The sequence below is a fragment of the Octopus bimaculoides genome, chromosome 19 (genome assembly GCF_001194135.2).
Source record: "Octopus bimaculoides isolate UCB-OBI-ISO-001 chromosome 19, ASM119413v2, whole genome shotgun sequence".
NCBI lineage: Eukaryota > Metazoa > Mollusca > Cephalopoda > Octopoda > Octopodidae > Octopus > Octopus bimaculoides.
In genome coordinates, this window is record NC_068999.1 from 2,366,046 (window position 1) to 2,385,916 (window position 19,871).

Genomic DNA, 19,871 nt, shown 5'->3' on the forward strand with positions numbered 1-19,871 from the left:
ATATACATGTATGCATATATATCTATACATATACGTGTACATATACATCTATATATATATATATACATATACATCTCTCTCTCTCTCTCTGAAAGTATCTGTCATTACAGTATCGAAATGTGATTGTTTCAGTTAGCGGAATAGTTCCATTTTTAAAGTGAAAGTATTTGACATGAGTGTTTTTGTTTCACTTTTGACATATAAAACTTAAATAGTGGAGGAGATATTATGTTGCCGTGGGCTCGAACTCTGCAAGAAGTTAAAAAATTTTTTTTGACTAAAACACAACTGGAACCCTAAGTAAGGCATGTGTAAAATTTGAATGAAATTGGTTGCGTAATTCTCGAGTTTTAGGGATACACACACACACACACAGACAGACAAACAGACATTCTCATTTTTATATATATAGATAATGTTGTGGCGTCACCGAAGACTATTTCGATTTCCTAATAATTTACAGGATTTTATTTTTTCCCCTTTACTATAACAATAGTGATCCTCCACCCCGTTGGTAAGTGTCAATCATCTTAACTAAACTACGTCAATAAAATAGCAGCGCCAATATATAATTATAGATATTTAAGAAATTATTATTATTCAGTTTGGATTAAAAAAAAAAATGGCAGAAATGTAACGTTTCTTGCGTTATTTTTTCTTCCAACATGGGAATTTGAAAATGCCAAATTAACAAACACGCACTTGTTTATAATCAGATCTAAGGAAAGAGCGAATCTCCACACTTTCTTCCATTCTACAAACAACAATCGCGAAAATAACAACCGTTTTATTTTAATAACAAATGAATTTGCCACAAGATATAAACGAAGAGAAATATTATAGAATACAAAATCGCACAGAGAGTCATTGTAATAATAATAATCGTTTCCGTATGAATCATTTTTTTCAGAAAATGCTGCTGGTCTGCAATGTTTTGGGTGGATGGAGTTGTTTAAAAAGAACAAAAATGTACAAAACAAGAAAAGCGATTGACCATTCATTGATCCATCGATTTTCAAGTGAAATTTCTCAAAAGAGAAAGTTGGCGCTTACCCGACAGGTTGTCAGAGATCTTAGATGGGCCACTTACCTCCTCCTGGGTCTTCACTCTCTGATTAATTGATGTAAGCGACCCAAGCTTTCAGAAAGGGAGAGATTGATAGAGAAAGGGAGAAACAAGAGCGAGAGAAAGGGATAGGAGAGACGAGATAGAGAGGGTGAAAAGAGAGAGAGAGAGCGATAATATTATTACGGCCATTATGAATTATGAGGTAGCCTCTATTTCGTAGCTAGAAATAGCAGCCACATTTCATTCAACCCCCACCATACAATCTTATAAAAGAGCGGGAGCAGTGATCAGAGTATGCCATGAAATGTCAAAAGAAAATGGATTTAGTTGATCTAAATCGTGTTAAGTCAGGGCTAACCTGGGTTTTAAACAGGAACTGTGTACAAATAAAATTCTACACCATTAAACCATCTTTTAGAGTCAGGGAGTCAACGAAGTCCCAGCCAAGATCTAATTGTTTTAGGAAAATGAATATAATTTGTTTTCATGAAATTTTATATAAAAACCTTGCAAACGGCATAGATTACGATAAAAGACTTTTGAAGTGAAAGAAATTAAAGATCTCCTGTACCATGGAGAGAAACAAATTCATAAATAGAGTGCTGAACGGAGTTTCACTGTGGGAAAAGAGTTAAGGACGATTTAGCTGTTGTTTCTAGCATATCTCCACCATTGGGATCTTTTTAAAAACCTTTTTCTATTATTTCGTTTTTATTTGGTATGCAAGATTCTTTATGTGAATTCGTGTGTTGAAGCATATTTTTATTGTATCTGGGAAGAGTTATTCTGTTTTAATGCCTGATTAACACACGCACACCGGTTCTATTTCCACTCATTTACTTTTTCTATTACTCAAACGAAAAATAAATGAATCTAATAAATTTTTTTTAAACCATTTTTTTCCCATTACATTCAAGCAACAAAACAATTTATGAATTTCTTTCTCATCGAAAGTCCTCGGAAAAAAGTTTCCCCACAAATTTCTTTATAATCGTAATCTATGCCATTTGAAAGGTATTTATATAAAATTTCATTTTCCTAAAAGTTAGGGAAAAAATCGCATTTTGTGAATTTTCCGAAAGTCCTCTCCCCACCCCCGGTTCGTTGGTGCAATTTTTTGTTTTCATATTAATTTATTACATTTTTTTACACCTATTACACCTTTTTGTTTTTTGGTGGCTGGGTGTTTTAAACGTTTTGCCAATAGATATCTATTTTAAATATTATTTCAAGCAAAATCGCTTAGACAGTTGGGGGAATCTAAATAAAGTATTTTAATATGAAGGAAGCAGAAACTACTCGCATTCTTAGATCTACTCTAAGAGTCAATAGTTCGGGATTTTAAGGATGAAACAACCATCAACAAGGGTTTAGAGAATCATTGCAAAGTCAGAACGAAAGAAGAAGCAAACGCGAGGAATTTTTAGACATTTGTAAAATAAGATAAAAGTTCCGTGAGAAATGCGACTCCCTTAAACTCTCATTTAAAAATTATCAAAACATTTCTAATTAAAACTGGCTTCTTCTCACAACATATCAACTCATTTTAGTAATTCTATTAACCATGTTGACGACCCTGACCATGAATAGCCTTTTTCGGATTTCATTTATTTATTTATTGTAATTAAAAGTTTGTTAATTAAAATAGAAAAGCTAAGTTTTTTTGCGAGGTCGCTTACATCATAGCTCCACGCACTAACACCACTATATTCGTGTATATAAGCGACCATTCAATTAAACTCCGTCCCAAGATAGAGGCAAGTGCATTGGCTTGGATGATTAATTCACGTCGAGTTGTTACGCGTCTAATTACCAACATGTTCAAGTTTATTGGTAGGTTCTTCATTCACTCTAGTTTTATAACAAATAAATCAGCACAGCTCTTATTGGCCTTAGTGATACGTCCCAGTACGTTTTGAGTTCAAATCCTGTCGAAGAGGAGTTTTCCTTCCCATCCTTCTGAAGTCGTTTAAATAAAATTAAGCATTAGTCAAATACTGAAGTGGATTTAATGTTGCTATATAGCATCCTAGATGCGAACAGAAGTATAATAGACTAACCCTCTCTCTAAATAGGTGGCTTTGTGCATGTGTTTGGTAGGAATACGATTAAAATCACAATACATAAAAAAAAAGCGCCAACATTGCGCCAAATTGGTTGATTAATTACACGGGAATATGGGTGTAATTGAATGAAAATGTGATTGTGTAGCATCTAAACCTTCAGAAAGTACAGCGACACAAAGTGAAATTTTGCCGATGAAACTGATTGAAGGCCATGAAAAGCACAGGGAAACACAACGTGGCATATATTCACCAGGACCGGCATATTAGAACACGGTAAACAGATGGGAAACTGACGTTAAATGATTAATGATGATAATTAAAAGTGTACTACATAGTAACAAGTAAACATTGACGGCGACCTTTAACGTCACACTGACTAGAAACGGTTAACAGTAACGACCATGAACTCTTGATGTCCTACCAATATGATAAAGACACCCGAATTTTGGGAGTCAAACTTAATAGTCAGACATAGGGCGCACACAGATTCGCATATAAATGACGCGAATGGAGATAAAAACTGAAGAAATAGCTCAGACCGTCCACCTTGATACCAGTTGACAAGTCGACTTATTTACATCAAGAACACATTGTATAAGGTTGACTTAGCCGTGGTTTCGATCTAGGCTGTGTGCATTTAAACTTTTTGAATTAGGATTTCAACAATTATAAAACAGAAACTAATAGCAAATTCGGACTGACTGTATTTTAATACTGTGATGAAAAAAAAAAAATTCGGAAAAAGTGTGAAAATTTATGAGGGGCGGGGATTAGAGAAAATCTTTTCATAACCGAACAAATTCCAGTGTGTATAACAAATTCGCATGTGGGGTTATATGGTGTACTGCGATTAGAATCCCGCCGAAAATGCTATGTAATCGACATAATCGTAATCTACACTCTAAAAACGTATCTTTGTAAAATATCACTCAAAAATATGCATTTTATATATATAGTTATGCCTTTATATATATAGTCAAAGATACTGTCGCGTGCGGTTCGTGCAGTTTCGCTTTCCGCCAAACCAATTCCGGTTTTTATAATCAATCACAGACACATCCACGGTGCGGAATATGGTCAAATGGTAGCAACACATGCAGCCCATAAAACCACTAATTCATTTTTGTTAAATTTATATTCCTAGAAAAATGAAATATTGAATTAACGGCAGACAATGCCGAAATATTATCGAATCGTCTTACCGTCTTCTTTAAGATTACAATTGTTATAATAGTCTTCCTTTGAATTTAAATGTTACAACTTCAGAATTAATCATTATTATTATTATTGATATATTTCTTCTAAATGTTTTAACCAACAACCAAAAAGGTGGGGTCGGGTATTTACCCCAGATCTTTACTAATTGTTCAGGGAGATTTGATTGCTATTTCTAGCCGATAAAAATGACCACTTATTTTCCAAACAATATCAAACAATGAAATAGCTTCGTTAAAATAATTTCAGTTTTTTTCTTTTTATCAAGTTTCGATCTCTTATGTTAAAAAAAAAAAGTTCTTTCTATCTTTGTTATAAATATTTGAGAAAGATAGTGGGTGAGGTGGGGATTCGGTAGCTCTAGACTGAGGGATATTTGGCTGCTATTTCTAGTAGAGTGGGCCTCCCTGAAGAGTGAAGCTCCCACTTTCAGAACTGTTGTAGTTTAAGGGCCAGACCAGCTTTGGTTAATGCAGAATTACAATCAAAGGTAATTCAACCGTAATCACCTACCTTTAATATCAATCACAGGATAATGTAGTCCTTAAGGATGCTTCGGGTGTGATTTCAGAGATTTGGTTGCTATTTTTAACAAGTCAAACGATCACACAGGGACAGGCCCCTTCGAAAAGAATAATCTTTTGTTCTCAAATAAATGATTATTACTACTACTACTACTACTATTAATATAGCCACCACAGTGGATAATTATTATGAAGTTTATACATTACTCAGTTTGACTGCCACGCTGCCGTGTTGTTCGAGTTCGTTTTAATTCAATTAATTAAATAGAAAACAGAATAATGTCAAGTTAAACTTGCTTTTTTTTTTATTTACAAAATCTAGAAGTTTGTAATCGTTTTTATTTACAAACAAGACACGAAAAGAAAAACCTGTAACAGCTAAACGAAAATATTCTGAGAATGAGCAAATGAAGACTCGATTCTTAAGACTGTTTAGATTTTATGTAGAAACAAAAAGTTTTAATCAAATCATTCCTTGAGTACAAGGAAAGGTACTGCAGATATGTTTATAAACAAGTGAAAAGGTCCCGTTTCAAGTCCTCTAGAGAAGACATTCCGTCATCAAAATATTTATAAGACAGGGAAGTGTAGCATTCGTTTCTTCTTACTTCCAAGGCCATTCAAATAAGCTTTTTTGCTTTTAAGAAATATGTCGAACTATTTCGCAAGACATATATATAACTTGAACGTATAAAGAGTTCCTTGCTATTCAAGGACCAGAAAGATCGGAGAACATTTTAAAAGAGAGATTAGATGAATGGATGGACCAAGATTTTTAAAAATAAAATATTGTTGCCGTTGTTTGTTTAACACCAGGTCAACTCTGAGTGAGTACAACCTATGATCATAAGTCCATCCTAACCATGACTGTCCCGTCTTTGTAAAAGTAATATAAGGACTCTCATAGTTAGATATGTCCTTTCTTGTTTGGAGTGTGACTTGGCTATTATTTTTAGCAGGTCTATAGAGCAGCGGTTCTTCACCGCTGCTCGCTCCCAGGGCCGCATGCAGCCCTCAAAAATCCTTCTAGAACCCCCTCCTCACGATGGTCTTCTCTTTATAAATATAACATTTTCTTTAATTCAGTTATATCTTTTTTTTTTTTTTTTGGTGCGACCCCCTAAAAAAAAAAATTAAGTTTTTTGATCTGGTCCTGATATTAAAACGGTTAAGAACAAATAACCTAGAAGCTTCCTCGTGGTTATATTGTTGCTGTCAACGGTAGTGATGGTGCATTATTTGGCGTTGACCGGGAATCGAAACCGGTCGCCAATGAAATGAACAATTACATAAATAAAAATTTTAAATTCACACAAACAAAACAAATGTGAATGAAATTAATTTACCGCGGAAGGACATTTTAAAGTTAAAATCCATACATTTACGTTCCTTGAATGATAGATATCGATATTATTGTTGTACTTACCATCTTTAGAAGAGGGTTCACTGTTGCTTTTTTTGCAAAACAACAGTAAATAACCAGAAGTTCCGTCCTGACTTCCACCCCAGCCAGCTTAACACTGGACACCTACGTGACGTAATTAATGATTCCGATCACTGACCAATCGCTGTTTACTAAACCGGCTGAAGCCGCAGCTCATTGGTCACTTTGATTTTAATTCACTCAGCATCTGACACACTTTCTTCCAGATGCCTCCATTAGATATTTCCTTCAACTTCGTTAAAACTTCCGACAACAACAGCCTGTTGTGTGTGTGTGTTTGATTGTATGAAACACTGAGAGATCATGTGTGTGAAAACGTGTTTGTTTCCTTTAACATGTATGTAGATATATACATATATATATATATATAGACTATGTGTATCTTGGTATCATTGTATATGGAGAAGAAAGACAGGTATTATGTAATATACAAATATGAATTAGTGTTGAAATAGACATGCCGGCGTCGGAGGGGCAACAGGTAAATTCCCGCCACCCGTTGAAATGTCGATGCAGTTTCGATTCCTTAAGCTTCCTCAGATTTTTTTCTTTTTACTCTTCTTTGCTTTTTTTTTTAATGATCTTTAGAAAAGAAATTAGTGATTATCTGTAGAAATAGACAGAAATGGTTAAAAGAAGACAGTACTCAATATGTTATTGAGTGTGCGTATTATTTGTTCATATATATAAATACACATACATGTATATATATATCTTTTACTTAGCCTGCGGCCATACTGGAGTGCCTTGGCTGGTTTAATCGAACACATCGATCCCTGTACTTTTTTTCTAAGCCTTGTGCAGATTCTATCGGTCCCTTCTTTTTTGCCTAACCTTCAGTGACGTTGACATAAACAAACCAACACCGGTTGCGAAGCTATGGTGGGAGACAAATACAAACATGCACACAGGAGATATATAAACAAACGACTAACTGTTTAACGAAGTTAAATAATTCGTTTGGATATTTAACCAATTGATTAATAATAAAACTGAGTGGAATTAAACCGGTGCATGTGTTAATATTGGCATAATGATTCTCCTTAGACACAACAATATATATTCCGGTCATTTCAAAATGTAACCACGTGTCCCTTCCTTCGAACTTGCCATCCCTTCCTGACCGTCTGATAATACAGTTCCTTGTTTGTTCTTCATTGTTTATATTCATATATATGTGTATATGTCTATATATATATATATATATATATATATATATAAACTTCATTGACATTTCAACAGGTGGCAGGAATTTACCTGTTGCCCCTCCGACACCGACATCCCTATTTCAACACTAATTCATATTTGTGTATTACATAATACCTGTCTTTCTTCCCCTTATACAATGATACCAAGATATACACTCGCCATGATAGATCGCTAGCCACTACACATTCTTCGATTTCTCTCCCTGTTTCTTTCTGTGTAAGAGCGTAGGCTCGAAACGTTAAAAACTTTTTCACTTCCCAAGCGTTATACTAATACATCTGTTTGTTGTCTACACCACCTGCCTTCATCTTTTGTGTTTTTGTGAATTCTCCCTATATATATATATATATATATATATATATGCAAAGATGATAATTCAGGTTATTTCTGTTACTCCCATACTTTTAAGCAGAAGCAAAAATAAGAATAGACAGAGTTATATAAAATGTGCTGTCACTAGTTTCTTTCAATCTCCAAATATATCTGGAAAAACCGGCTGAAAACTTCTTGTTTGGATTAACTTATGAATGTTTTTGTAATATCTAGTTGAAAATTCAATCTGTATGCATACACAGATGCACACACAAATTCACTTTTTGTACCTCTTTATAAAATGTAGTGTTTACTATTCATTTGATGCATATATGTTTTTAGATACACTTGTACGAAATATTTTTTAAAATTTGCTTCATTATTATTGATGTTGTTTAAATATTTACAGATATTGGAGCAAACTTAACAGGTAAGTGCAAATTTTCAATGTCTTGTTTCTCATAGGCTTAGACAGGAAATTGTGTTAGAGTGTGTGTGTGTGTGTGAGAGAGAGAGAGAGAATCATTATCAACGTCATTTTTCAATACTTGCATGGGTCAGACAAAATTCATTGAGACAGATTTTCTAAGGCCGGATGCCTTTTTTGTTGCCAACCAACTCCTGTTTCCAAGCAAGTTAGTATTTCTCCATGGCCAAACATGTTTTCATGGAAGATTGAAAATGAACAGCACTGCCTGTATGTCAGTTACACTGGTTGACAATTATTGCACACACACACACACATTATCTGATGGAAACTGAAAGAAGCCACTTGTATGTATATTATACATACATACATATATATATATATATATATATATATATATACACACATATATGTATGTGTATATATATACATATGTATGTGTATATATATACATATATATATATGTATATATATATATATATATATATATATATATATATATATATATATATATATATATATATATATATATACATACATATATATGTATGTATATTTAATATACATACAAGTGGCTTCTTTCAGTTTCCATCAGATAATTGCTCAAGATGCCATGAGGTAGGACTAAGCCTGAAACAATATAATTTAGAGGCAAATATCTTGACCGCACAAATGATAAAAGCATGTAACTACATGCTTTTATCAAAGAGAAAAAAAAAAGAACTTTAACCTTCATCAGCTGTCTTACAAAGTTTTCTGACAGTTTCTGCACCTTGAGATAGACCTACTTCTTTAACGGCATTAACAACCATTGGATATAGTTGTTAGGCACTTGATACAGTGAAGACAAGACAAGAAAAGGAGGATAATCATGTAACTGAGTCTTAGTGACTGGGATGAAGAAATTACAAGGATAGGGACAAAGTTTATGGTTAAGACTAGCAACAAAGACAGAAAAAATACGTGTTTTAATCATTCTCATTTCATTTTTCTTGTAGATCCGATGTATGAAGGATGCTACCATGGTTCCAAAAAACATGAAGGTAAGTCATTCATCTTATTATTTATTTGTGTGTGTGTGAGAGAAGAAGAGTCACAGTTGGTCATATCACTAGAGTATTGAAGTATGGTTAATGACTCAATCATTTCTGTTACCATGGAATTCTTTATCACTTTATTCCAGGTGACTTAGATGAGGTGCTAAAAAGAGCTTTTAATCAAGGACTTGAAAAGGTTTGTATGAGTCTTTCTTTTTGTATCTGTCTATCTATCTGTCTGTCTATCTATCTATCCATCCATCCATCTGTCTATCTGTCTGTCTATCTATCTGTCTATCTATCTATCTACCTATCTATCTATGGAATGATGATGATGATGGCATATGATAATGAAGAATTTAGAAAGATATGTTTGCCATTATTAAGCTAATGCTTAGAATGTAAATTTTCATGAAGTTTTAAGTAAAGGTTTTTATTTAGATCACTTTTACACTGAACGTTTGTCTAATAGAAGAAGGGATGGTTACCATATTTCTGTTGTTTCAAATAATTTTGAAAATAATGAAGAACTTTGTCTTTAATAAGGTGGTATTTGCAACTTAAATTAACATGAAATTCTAATAGGTTTTAATTCAGATCACTTAATAATAATAACTTTGTCCTATTAGGAGCAATCTCTGGCAGGTTTATCAGATGGCCAGTTTGTTTGACTGATATTTCTAGCAGATCAACTGACTGCACAGAGACTTTCTATGTATTGATTTTAGATTGATTTAGGTCTGTTTCATCAGAGCTAACCCCCAGCTGCACAACAAGAACAACAACTACAATTAAGACTAATATGCCCTCTTTTTCAGATTATGGTAACAGGGGGAAACCTTGAAGAATCTCAAAAGGGCCTGGAATTGGCCAAGACACATGGTTTGTGAATTTTTGTAAATTTCCTTCACAAAAATATCTATTTATTTTATATTTTATATAAAGGCCATAATATTTGTCCTATTTCTAGAACGTTTGTTCAGCACTGCTGGATGTCATCCCACAAGATGTGGGGAGTTTGAAGAATCTGGTGACCCTGAGAAATACATCAAGGATTTAACGACCCTTATCTTGTCCAACAAGGACAAAATTGTGGCTGTTGGGGAATGTGGCTTAGGTGAGTTTATATTACTCTTACTCTTTACTTCTCTCTCTCTCTCTCAGTCTCTCTCTCTATATATATATGTGTATTGTGTAATTAAATAATATATATCTCTCACCAGGTGGAGTATGTTTTTGTTGATCACAGAATAGTATATTATATATATATATATATATATATATATATATATATATATATATATATATATATATATATACATATACATACATATTTATGTATGTATGTATGAGTTTTCAACCAATAAACCATCATATCTTAATCACCATCACCATCACCACCACCATCACCACCCTCGTCTTTCATTAAAATTCCATTTCTTATATTTTTCAGATTACGATCGTCTGAATTTCTGTCCAAAAGACATTCAACTGAAGTAAGTAACACACTTTGTACTATGTTGTTGTTTTGATGTTATTTTTTGTTGATGTTGTAGGTTTATGGTCAAGACATAGTTCAGCCATGCCCATCCAGTCAAATTCTTTATGTTCAGAGAACCCAGGACCATGTTATCCAATGCGTCCTTTATTTTAAGACAATGAGATGTGATTGGAGAGAGAGAGAGATGGTGATTATTATTATTATTATTATTATTATTATGAAGCTGGCAAAATCGTTAGCACACCTAGCAAATTGCTTTGCAACATTTCATCCATCTTTATATTCTAAATCCAAATTCTGCCGAGCTCAGCTTTGACTTTCATCCTTTTGGGGGTCTTGCCCATGGCTCCATTCTGAGTTTTGCTGGCCTTGTGCCAAAATTTGCAATCATTATTACCTCTGCCGTATCAAAGGCACAGGTATTGTTTTCAGTCTTGTTTGTTTGTCTGTGGACAAGATTTCTCAAGAACCACTTTTGGATAAAACTTTCAAGGATGTTTGGCCTTGTGAATAGCACGAACTGATTAGATTTTGAGATCGATCTGGTACCGGACAAGGGTTCTGGATTATTTCTCTGTTTTTTTTTACTTAATTTTTGAGAGCGGTTGGGTTCATTTTCAGTATTCTTGTCTGTGAGAGAATTCGAGTTTATTTCAGATATTCTCATTTTAAAAATCATCTCCGGCTAATCATTGAGAGGATGCTGGTGGAGGTTTGCACTCTCTGAGTGCTCTTGTTATTATTATTATTATTATTATTATTATTATTTATTATTACCTTTAGGTACTTTGAGAAACAGTTTGCCATTGCCGAAGAGGTAAAGTTACCAATGTTTCTACATTCCAGAAACTGTTCTGATGATTTTTTGGACATCATAAAAAGAAACAAACACCGCATTACAGGAGCAGTGGTAAGTTGAACCAGAACAATTCCTGTTTCTTCTAACTCACTCTCAATGACTCTTTGACTCAAACTTCTGATCCTTAATACACTCAAAACCTTGGATTGCCACTGCATTATTATAATCATAGTAATATCCAATTTTCCATGCTTGCATAGGTCAAACAAAATTTGTTGAGCCAGATTTTCTACGGCCTGATGTCCTTCCTGTCAGCAAACTTCACTTGTTCCTTAATAAGGTAATATTTCTCCCTAGCTGGACATGTATTTCTGGGAGACTTAGCAATGAACGATACCTTATATGACAAGGACACGTGATTACAAGTATTATGTGATACAATATGGTTGGCTTTATGTCATCTTGTCTTGCATATTTTGAGAAAGTAGTCTGCCATGAACCTTTCTATCTCTCTGTTGACCATGGTATTTATAGCAGCCGTGGCAGCTAGAAGGACAGACATACTGCAGCAGAGATTGTGCCTAAATAGGTCAGCTCCTGTCCATTCGAATTTTGCCTGACATGGCTGAGGTCGTAGGTCAAAAGGAGAGTTATACACTTTTTCCCATAACAAGGCCATAGTCAAATGACTGAAACAAGCAAAAGAATAAAATATATATATATGTGTATACATGTGGTTGTGTATCTCTCTATCTATCTATCTGTGTGTGTGTGCATATATATATATGTGAAATATTTTATATAGTCACCAGGCCATGTGTATATGTCTGCATCTATGCATGTATGTGTACATGTGTATATTTTCACCATTTAACCATTTTTTTAGGTTCATTCTTTCACAGGAAGCAAAGAAGAAGCTGCAGCTTTGATAGAAGAAGGTCTTTATATTGGCATCAATGGATGGTAAGTGGCATTTACCAACTGTTTGTTGGATTATTACTTACTTTTTTTTTTTTCCACGTACTTCTTCCTTCTTTCAATTTTGGCCAGGGTATTATGGCCAAGAGATGAGTTTCAAAGTGTTCTAGTTCCTTGTCTGGTTGAGAATTTCCCAGATCTAAGACAGAATTGTTCAGACTTTGCTCTGTCAAATAAAAAAAGCTTTCCACTTCATAGTCTTTTTAATAGCTTTTCTCATGCATCTGAAACCAATCAGTAAATTCAGCTGAAATGAATTTGTAGAACTGTAATGCATAAGTATTAACGTACTCATTCATTTGGTGAATATATGAGTGCTTGTTTTTCTGACTTATAGATTCTTGGACTACTACTATCATCACCATCATCATTAAACATGTGTTGTTTATGCTGGCATGGGTTGGACGGTTTGACCAGGGCTGGCAAGCTGAGGTGCTGCATCAGACTCCAGTCTGATTTGGCAGGGTTTCTATGGCTGGATGCCCTTCATAATGCCAACTACTCCAAGAGTGTAACTACACATACATACATACATATATATATAGTCAATCCAAACAAGAACAAGCAAGAAAAAAAAATGCAAGGATGTGGTACACATAATTGTGTTATTGGATGCTCAGGAAAGAAAAGAAAGAGGATTTCATGTTTCGAGCAGAGCTCTTCATCAGAAATATAGAAGAAGTCCAAAGAAGGGGAGACGGAGAAAGAAAATCGCCAACGATACACACATGGTCACATATAAGGTGCACGTGTGACTGTGTGGTAAAAAGTTTGCTTTCCAATCACAGCACAGCCGTAATAGATATTATATCTCCAGACGAATGCAGCAGTGAATTTGCTTTTTTACAACGTACTTACATTAAGTGAGGGTGTGTGATCTAGTGGTAAGGCTGTTTCACTCATGATCGCTATGTCGTGGGTTCAATTCCCTGCCTGGGTGGCACGTTGTGTTCTTCAGCAAAACACTTCATTCCACCAGTCCCCTTTCGATCAGGGAGGAATGTTGGCCTGCTCGCCAACCCCCAGCGCTGTGGTGTCATTTGAAGGCGAAAACAATGCAAAAACGCATTGTGACCGGCGATGTGTAACAACATCTGATAGTCTGGTCGGTCACGTGATCACGTGACTTACATTCAGTACAGTACACTGATAGCTATACAATATAATATAATTTATATATCTTTTAAATTCAAAGTTCTTTGAAGACCCAAGAAAATATTGATGCCATGTGTTCCATACCACTGGAAAGAATGATGATAGAAACAGGTAAGAAATGAGATATTTATTAACATTTAGTATTTTCTTCGTCAATATCAGAGTTTGTATAAGTTCCGTCACGATGAATGAAAGTAGTCAGACCGTATTTCGGTAGGGGAAGTAATCAACGATGATAAGCTATATGGTAGACACCACTATATTACGTCTCTTACACAAATTGGATTGTAAAACGAAAATAAATCCAAGCAAACGGTTGAACGCGCGTCTGGCATTACTGGGGGAAATGGCGAGGGGTTGGAAATCGTAGCAAATCAAGCTCAGAGATGCCTTACCAGTTTGCACTTTGGGGAAAAGGCGGGGGAATGAGAACTTTATCGACTCCACATAATGAAACGGAACCTGAGCTGAAGGAATGGATTTCCCAACTTCATTCCAGTGACTATAATTGTGCGTCTGATTAGCTCAGTGGTTTAAGGGGTTGGACTCGTGATTGTAAGATTGTGGGTTCGATTTCTGGACGAGGCAATGCAATGTGTCCTTGAGCAAAATATTTCATTTTATATTCCGTGTCCACTTAGCTATTAAAACTGAATAATCCTACAAGAGATTGGCATCCCATCCAGGGAGGAAAATAATACGCCAGAGAAACGCTCCCTACTGAGTTATGGGGACTAACCATTTTGTCAAACAAGGTGGCATAAATAATGATAGTGTTCCCGCATGGTTACAGATACTGATTTGAAACTAGTTTAAATAAAAAATAATTATAAGCTCAAGTTATTGACTTCTTTTCTATTTTTCTAAAATCATATCTAGATGCTCCATGGTGTGAGATTCGGCCGACCCATGCTGGAGCAAAATTCATTAAGACAACTTTCCCAACAAAGAAGAAAGAGAAATGGGAGAAAGGATTTTGTGTGAAAAGTCGAAATGAACCTGCAAATATTATGTAAGTAACTTGTATAGGTAGAGAGAAAGTTTTAAATTTTTCCAAGGCAAGGAAATAGAATCAAATATTAACATTCAAGAATTTGTTGAGTGCTCCAGCATCAGCTGACAAATTCTTGAATGCAATGTTTCAAATATTTTATTTTATTCCATTCCATTTCATCAGTAGAACATTAACAATTTGGCAATAGCCTCACCCAAAACTAGTAAAAGAGCAATTTTTTAGAATTATGTGCTGATGCCATGTATAAAGTACCCAGTAAACTCTGAAGTGGTCACTGTTTGGAAGGGCATCCAGCTGTAGAAACGAAGCCAAAACAGCTCCGTTAAATATGATGATGAGCAACTGAATGATTCAATTTGCCGTATTTGTTCTCCATTAAATTATTAACACAAGACTTAATTTTGTTTCTTATATTTTCAAAATTCCACTTTTCTCATTTCAGCCAAGTTCTTGAAGTGGTAACAACAGCTCGGTCCGAAGACATTAACACTGTTGCAGAAACAGTTTATAGGAATACAATGGAAATGTTCTTCAAAGAATCCTGATTACATGAACCACTCTCTCTATTTTATATATATATAAAACGTACAGTTTAATCCTTGCTTAGGACTGTGATCAGCAAGTTGAGAAGACCGAATGGGAAACAAACTAGATTGAATTGGACTAAATGTGACCAAGAAATGTTTCCACATCCAGTTTATTATAACCTAAACCATTGTCTTTTGCTGAAAAATAAATTCTGTTGATGTTTTCAGTTGTTTCTTTTCTGTCCACTTTAATCCGTTCATTACCATATTTCTGTTGGAATACACTGCTTTTGTTTCAAAAGTGCCAATCTCGAATTGTGGAAGGGGTATACCCTGGAAGAAGTGGTGAGAAAGGATCTTCAGATGCTGGGCCTCGCAGAGAGGAGATGACAAAGGACCAAGATTTCGGGCGGTTTGCTGTGTTTGAGAAGATACGCCAAGCTAAGTAAAATTGGCTTGGTTTCCATGGCCAGATGCCCTTTCTAACACCACCACTTTACAGTGTGCTGGGTGCTTTTAACATGGCACCATCATGTAAAAGTGGATGGTAAAGATTCTCTGGGAGGAACCAAACTCAGCTCTGTGAAGGTACAAACTAACAGATACACTCTACAATTACAGAGTGTTGTCACTTCTTACACTAACGAACACAACCATATCTCACGGCACCTATTTTGAGCTAGGTGGACTAATAAGACCTACTGCTGTCTTGTCTACTCAGAAGTTTGTTTATTGATTCAACCATCGCTGACCCTTACTTTAACCCAAGTTCATCTTTAAAAAAAGGAAAAAAAAAAAAAAGAAGTCACATTTCATCAACAGTAGAAGACAGAAACATTGCACAGCAAAAATACACCAAAAGCTGTGAAAGAAGAATAAGAGAAAACTGGTTAATAGGAGCTTTTTTATTTATTTTTTTATTCAAACAAGTACTTTTGTCTCCTTTCTTTTTAGTTTTAGTTGTTTGTTTTTGCGTTATTTAATAGTCTTAACAAATTTTTAAAAATTAAAATCCTCCTCCAATTCCAGCCGATTCTCAAGTTGTTGCTGTAGAAGATTCCAGGTACTTGCTACACCACTGGACAAAAGTCAGTGTAACGTGCTGGATGTCCCCCAATGCTTTTGATAAAGTTTCCTGGATATGCTTCACAGAGAAATCACCCCTGGAATGTTAAAAATAAAAAATTAAAACAAAAACAAATTATCAATGAATTAATTGCTAAGATTTTCAGCATTGGTTATATAACCCCTTTTATCATTTTAATGACCATCTCAAATTAAGATGTGCCTTGTAAGAAACATATATACTAGTTGTCTGTGTCACACACACACACATTCAAGTCCAAAGAATTAAAAAAAAAGATATGATAATCACAAGTAGAATTTGACCACAGATCTGCTGGAGAATAGGGTTCACTTTATGTAAACAAACAATTCTCTGAAACAAAAAGGTTTGAAAAGTTGGTCATTTTGAGCCACTTACTCTGCGATACGTGTTGAGAGGAATGTGTAGAAACTTTGGCTGAAATATGTGAGATGTTGCCATAACCAGAGGCAGTAGTCTTGGAGAAAAGAGAGAGATAACCAGAAGAAATCTATCAGTTGGTCCCAGAACTCTGGTGATGCATTGTACAGCTGAAATGAGACAAAAGGAATGAAGAAATGTTACAAATAAAATAATATCTAAGAAAGAAAAAAATCTTCTCAAATGATAAACATGACAAAAGTGAATTTATTTTCTAGAAAGCATTTTATCTAAAACCAAACACAGAACTATAGGTTACCCCCACTTAGTAATGCTTTCATTGCTGTATTTCTGTTGAAACTCACTGCTTTTGTTTAAGATTTTTTCTTAAATAATGAAGAATTTAATTTTAAAAATTCAATCATTAAGCTGGAGTATGGAACATTAACATGGAAACAAGAAATTTGTATCATAGAACGAATGGTGGTTTCAAGCAGGTTGGTCACAAAGCAGTTCAGTGCACCCAGTATCACTCCTACATATCATCCTGTATGGGTTTTCTACCCAACAAAAGGTAGAACTTCTCATAGCCACCCTAACACTGGAGGTTAAACTTTATAAATCAGCCCTAACTAAATGTCTTCCTTAACCAATTGACCCAAACTTACAGACAATGAAAGCAAACAAGAGACAGGCAAACAAAAGAGAGAGAGAAAGTAAGAACTGAATAACTGGTAAAGCAAACTGACTTACCCATTCCTTGCCTTCTAATAATTTTACATGCAACCAATGTCTTTGAGAGGCTGTGGCATCAACAACATAGAAACTAAATTCCTTCGTCTTCATCCATGCTGTCAATAAGTAGGGTCTCAGTGTTTTTTCAGCAACATTGTAATATTTTATGGAATTTTCTTTAAGAAACCTATAATAATAATAATAATAAGGCCTGAAATTTTGAGGAGGGACGAAGCTAGTCAATCACATCAAAACCCTGTGCTCAAATATTGTCAGCTTTCTACCTTAATAATAAGTAGCAAACAATATACTTACACTCGAGTTTTGAAAGAGTAGAACTCTATTCGCTGCCATGTATGGAGTGTAGCATCTAAAACACCAAACCTATCTAGAAACTGCACTGTCTGTGAACCTACATAAAAGAAGAAAGATAGTAAAATGTCGAAATATGTTAGAGCAGAGAAGTCCTGCTCTAATAAGAGGAGCAGTTTTTATACTTTCAACAGCATCTTTACATATAGGACAAGATGGTCATGGCTGGAATCAGCACCTTTAAATCATCTGCTTGAACAATGTGGAGTGTTTTGTGCACGAAGTAAAACTAAAAAAGAAACAATGAAATCTTGTAGGCCTTACCTCTGAAACTGCCACCAAGGTAAACATCAATGAAAAACAACGATACCAGACAAGATATGATGAGTAAAACCACATGGGACCAAGGAAACTGGGGCTGCGTCATTTTCTGCAACAAATCCTGTAGAAAAGAAGATTCACAGATTCCATAGAATCTATATCATCATTATCATTTAATGTCTACGTTCCATGTTAACACAGATTGGACAAGTTGACAGGATTCAATAGGTCCAACGACCTCATTGTACTCCACTATACACACATACATATACACTCCTACATGCATATCACACATACACAGTGTAATAGGCTGGCATTGGGCCCTCCTACAAAACCCATCCTAACATCCCCTCCCTTCTGCTTTTTCGATAACCCCTGTCACTAAACCCAATCTGTTCTATTGCATGTAATGCCCAACCACCCAATTAGAGACTTTCTCCCCCCCCCCCATGTATGTGTGTGTATATATATATATATATATATATATATATATATACATATACATACACACACACATACATACGAGGGTGAGTTGAAAAGCTGATAAGCAGACTATGAAGGAGTGATGCTAGAGCTGTGAAATCTTGCATGCAAGAATTCCAACCCTTCTTATTAACAACTGCATTGTTTCTTTCCGGGTAAATTCACTGCAACACCAAGAGAATGTCTTGGTTGGCCTTTAAACTTTTCAGCCAATTCTTGCATATACATATATACACCTATAAGACAAACACGTAGCTTATATTGTTCCCCCGTGACCTCTTGCAATTTGAATCAGATTAAATCAGTGATAAATATATAAATATATTGAATAATTTGTGTCTGCACACCATGTACATAATACATACCTTGCATATGGACAAACACGGGTCTTTGGAACCCTTCACTGATAATTCCATATTAGTCACAGAAAAGGAATGAAGAGTATCGTATAGGAGTTTCTGATTCACCTCTTTTGATATTCTTTTCCAATTCTCAAACAAATAAGTCATCAGAATTCTAGAGAAAGAACAAGAAAAATTTTTTAAAATAAATAAATAAGAGAAATTAATCATCATTCTTAAATCTATGTTACATTATGATTTTAGATAGCATTAGGCCCCTGTTTAAGGGTGAAACTATTTTTGCTTGCAATCTTTTGTTTCAGTCATTAGACTGAGGCCATGCTGGGGCACCACCTTGATAAATTTTAGTTGAACCAGTTGGCCCCACCACTACTTTCTAAGCCTGGCACTGATTTTATCAGTCTTTTGCCAAACCGCTAAGTTACAGGGATGTAAACATGCCAACACAGAACTATGGTTAAGCACTGTGACTCCAGTACTCAGAACAAGTCCAGTACACTAGACTGCTATCACGTTTCTGCCAGTGACATTCAAGACAAGCCAACAAGAGAGCTTCTAATACAATTACTTGACCAGCTAGAAATAGCAGACAAATCTCCCTCAACTTACACATGAACATCTTACAAATGAAAGGCAGTACTGGGGATAAACAACAACAAGAACAAATCCAAAATGGCGAAGGAAAGGTTAATAAATATGCAAACAAAAACAACAATGACAACAACATACCCTGACTGTTTTAGGTGCTTTGGATACATTTGCTGCCAGAGACTAAAACAATGGTCATCTTTCAAGAGGCACTTCACCAAACTGGTCAGTAACTACAACATCAACAGCACAAAACATCTGAGAATATACTTATGGATTTGATTGGCATTTAGTTATTATATATACACAGAGGTAAATACAGGTAGA

The 19,871-nt window shown here is 34.9% G+C and overlaps 3 protein-coding genes across 11 annotated transcripts in view; 1 reads left to right on the forward strand and 2 right to left on the reverse strand.

Annotated features, from left to right (window-relative positions):
* Positions 1 to 6,440, reverse strand: part of LOC106880383 (mRNA export factor) — a 16,126-nt gene extending 9,686 nt beyond the window's left edge. Inside the window, exon 1 of one of the 3 annotated variants that reach the window (XM_014930287.2) lies at positions 6,301 to 6,440. The gene's annotated coding sequence lies outside the window, so the exon portion shown is untranslated. Of the gene's footprint in view, positions 1 to 1,053; positions 1,199 to 6,300 lie in introns of those variants that run through there. The other 2 variants (XM_014930288.2, XM_052974660.1) reach the window with 2 other exon arrangements.
* On the forward strand, positions 2,782 to 15,501 carry LOC106880384 (deoxyribonuclease TATDN1). Of its 5 annotated transcripts, none has more exons than XM_014930289.2 (12): positions 2,782 to 2,902; positions 8,249 to 8,269; positions 9,265 to 9,309; positions 9,450 to 9,499; positions 10,122 to 10,185; positions 10,274 to 10,420; positions 10,757 to 10,799; positions 11,588 to 11,714; positions 12,490 to 12,566; positions 13,777 to 13,847; positions 14,616 to 14,748; positions 15,194 to 15,501. In XM_014930289.2, exons 1-12 carry the CDS (start codon positions 2,845 to 2,847, stop codon positions 15,294 to 15,296), a joined length of 939 nt encoding a protein of 312 aa, XP_014785775.1. In that variant the 5' UTR covers positions 2,782 to 2,844; the 3' UTR covers positions 15,297 to 15,501. The 5 variants fall into 5 exon arrangements, with proteins under 5 accessions (XP_014785775.1, XP_014785777.1, XP_014785778.1 ...); XM_014930291.2 differs by having other exon boundaries at positions 11,651 to 11,714; XM_014930292.2 differs by lacking the exon at positions 2,782 to 2,902 and adding an exon at positions 6,531 to 6,623.
* Positions 15,502 to 16,168: 667 nt separating this feature from the next.
* The window catches only part of LOC106880386 (transmembrane protein 214-A), a 36,713-nt gene continuing 33,010 nt past the window's right edge, over positions 16,169 to 19,871 (reverse strand). For all 3 annotated transcript variants that reach the window (XM_052974659.1, XM_014930293.2, XM_014930294.2), the window contains exons 10-16: positions 19,686 to 19,777; positions 18,960 to 19,110; positions 18,115 to 18,232; positions 17,794 to 17,890; positions 17,497 to 17,665; positions 16,762 to 16,913; positions 16,169 to 16,441 (exon numbers count right to left, since the gene is read on the reverse strand). In XM_052974659.1, the coding sequence (XP_052830619.1) occupies positions 16,315 to 16,441; positions 16,762 to 16,913; positions 17,497 to 17,665; positions 17,794 to 17,890; positions 18,115 to 18,232; positions 18,960 to 19,110; positions 19,686 to 19,777 (906 nt within the window). In that variant the 3' untranslated portion in view covers positions 16,169 to 16,314. The remainder of the gene's footprint in view (positions 16,442 to 16,761; positions 16,914 to 17,496; positions 17,666 to 17,793; positions 17,891 to 18,114; positions 18,233 to 18,959; positions 19,111 to 19,685; positions 19,778 to 19,871) is intronic.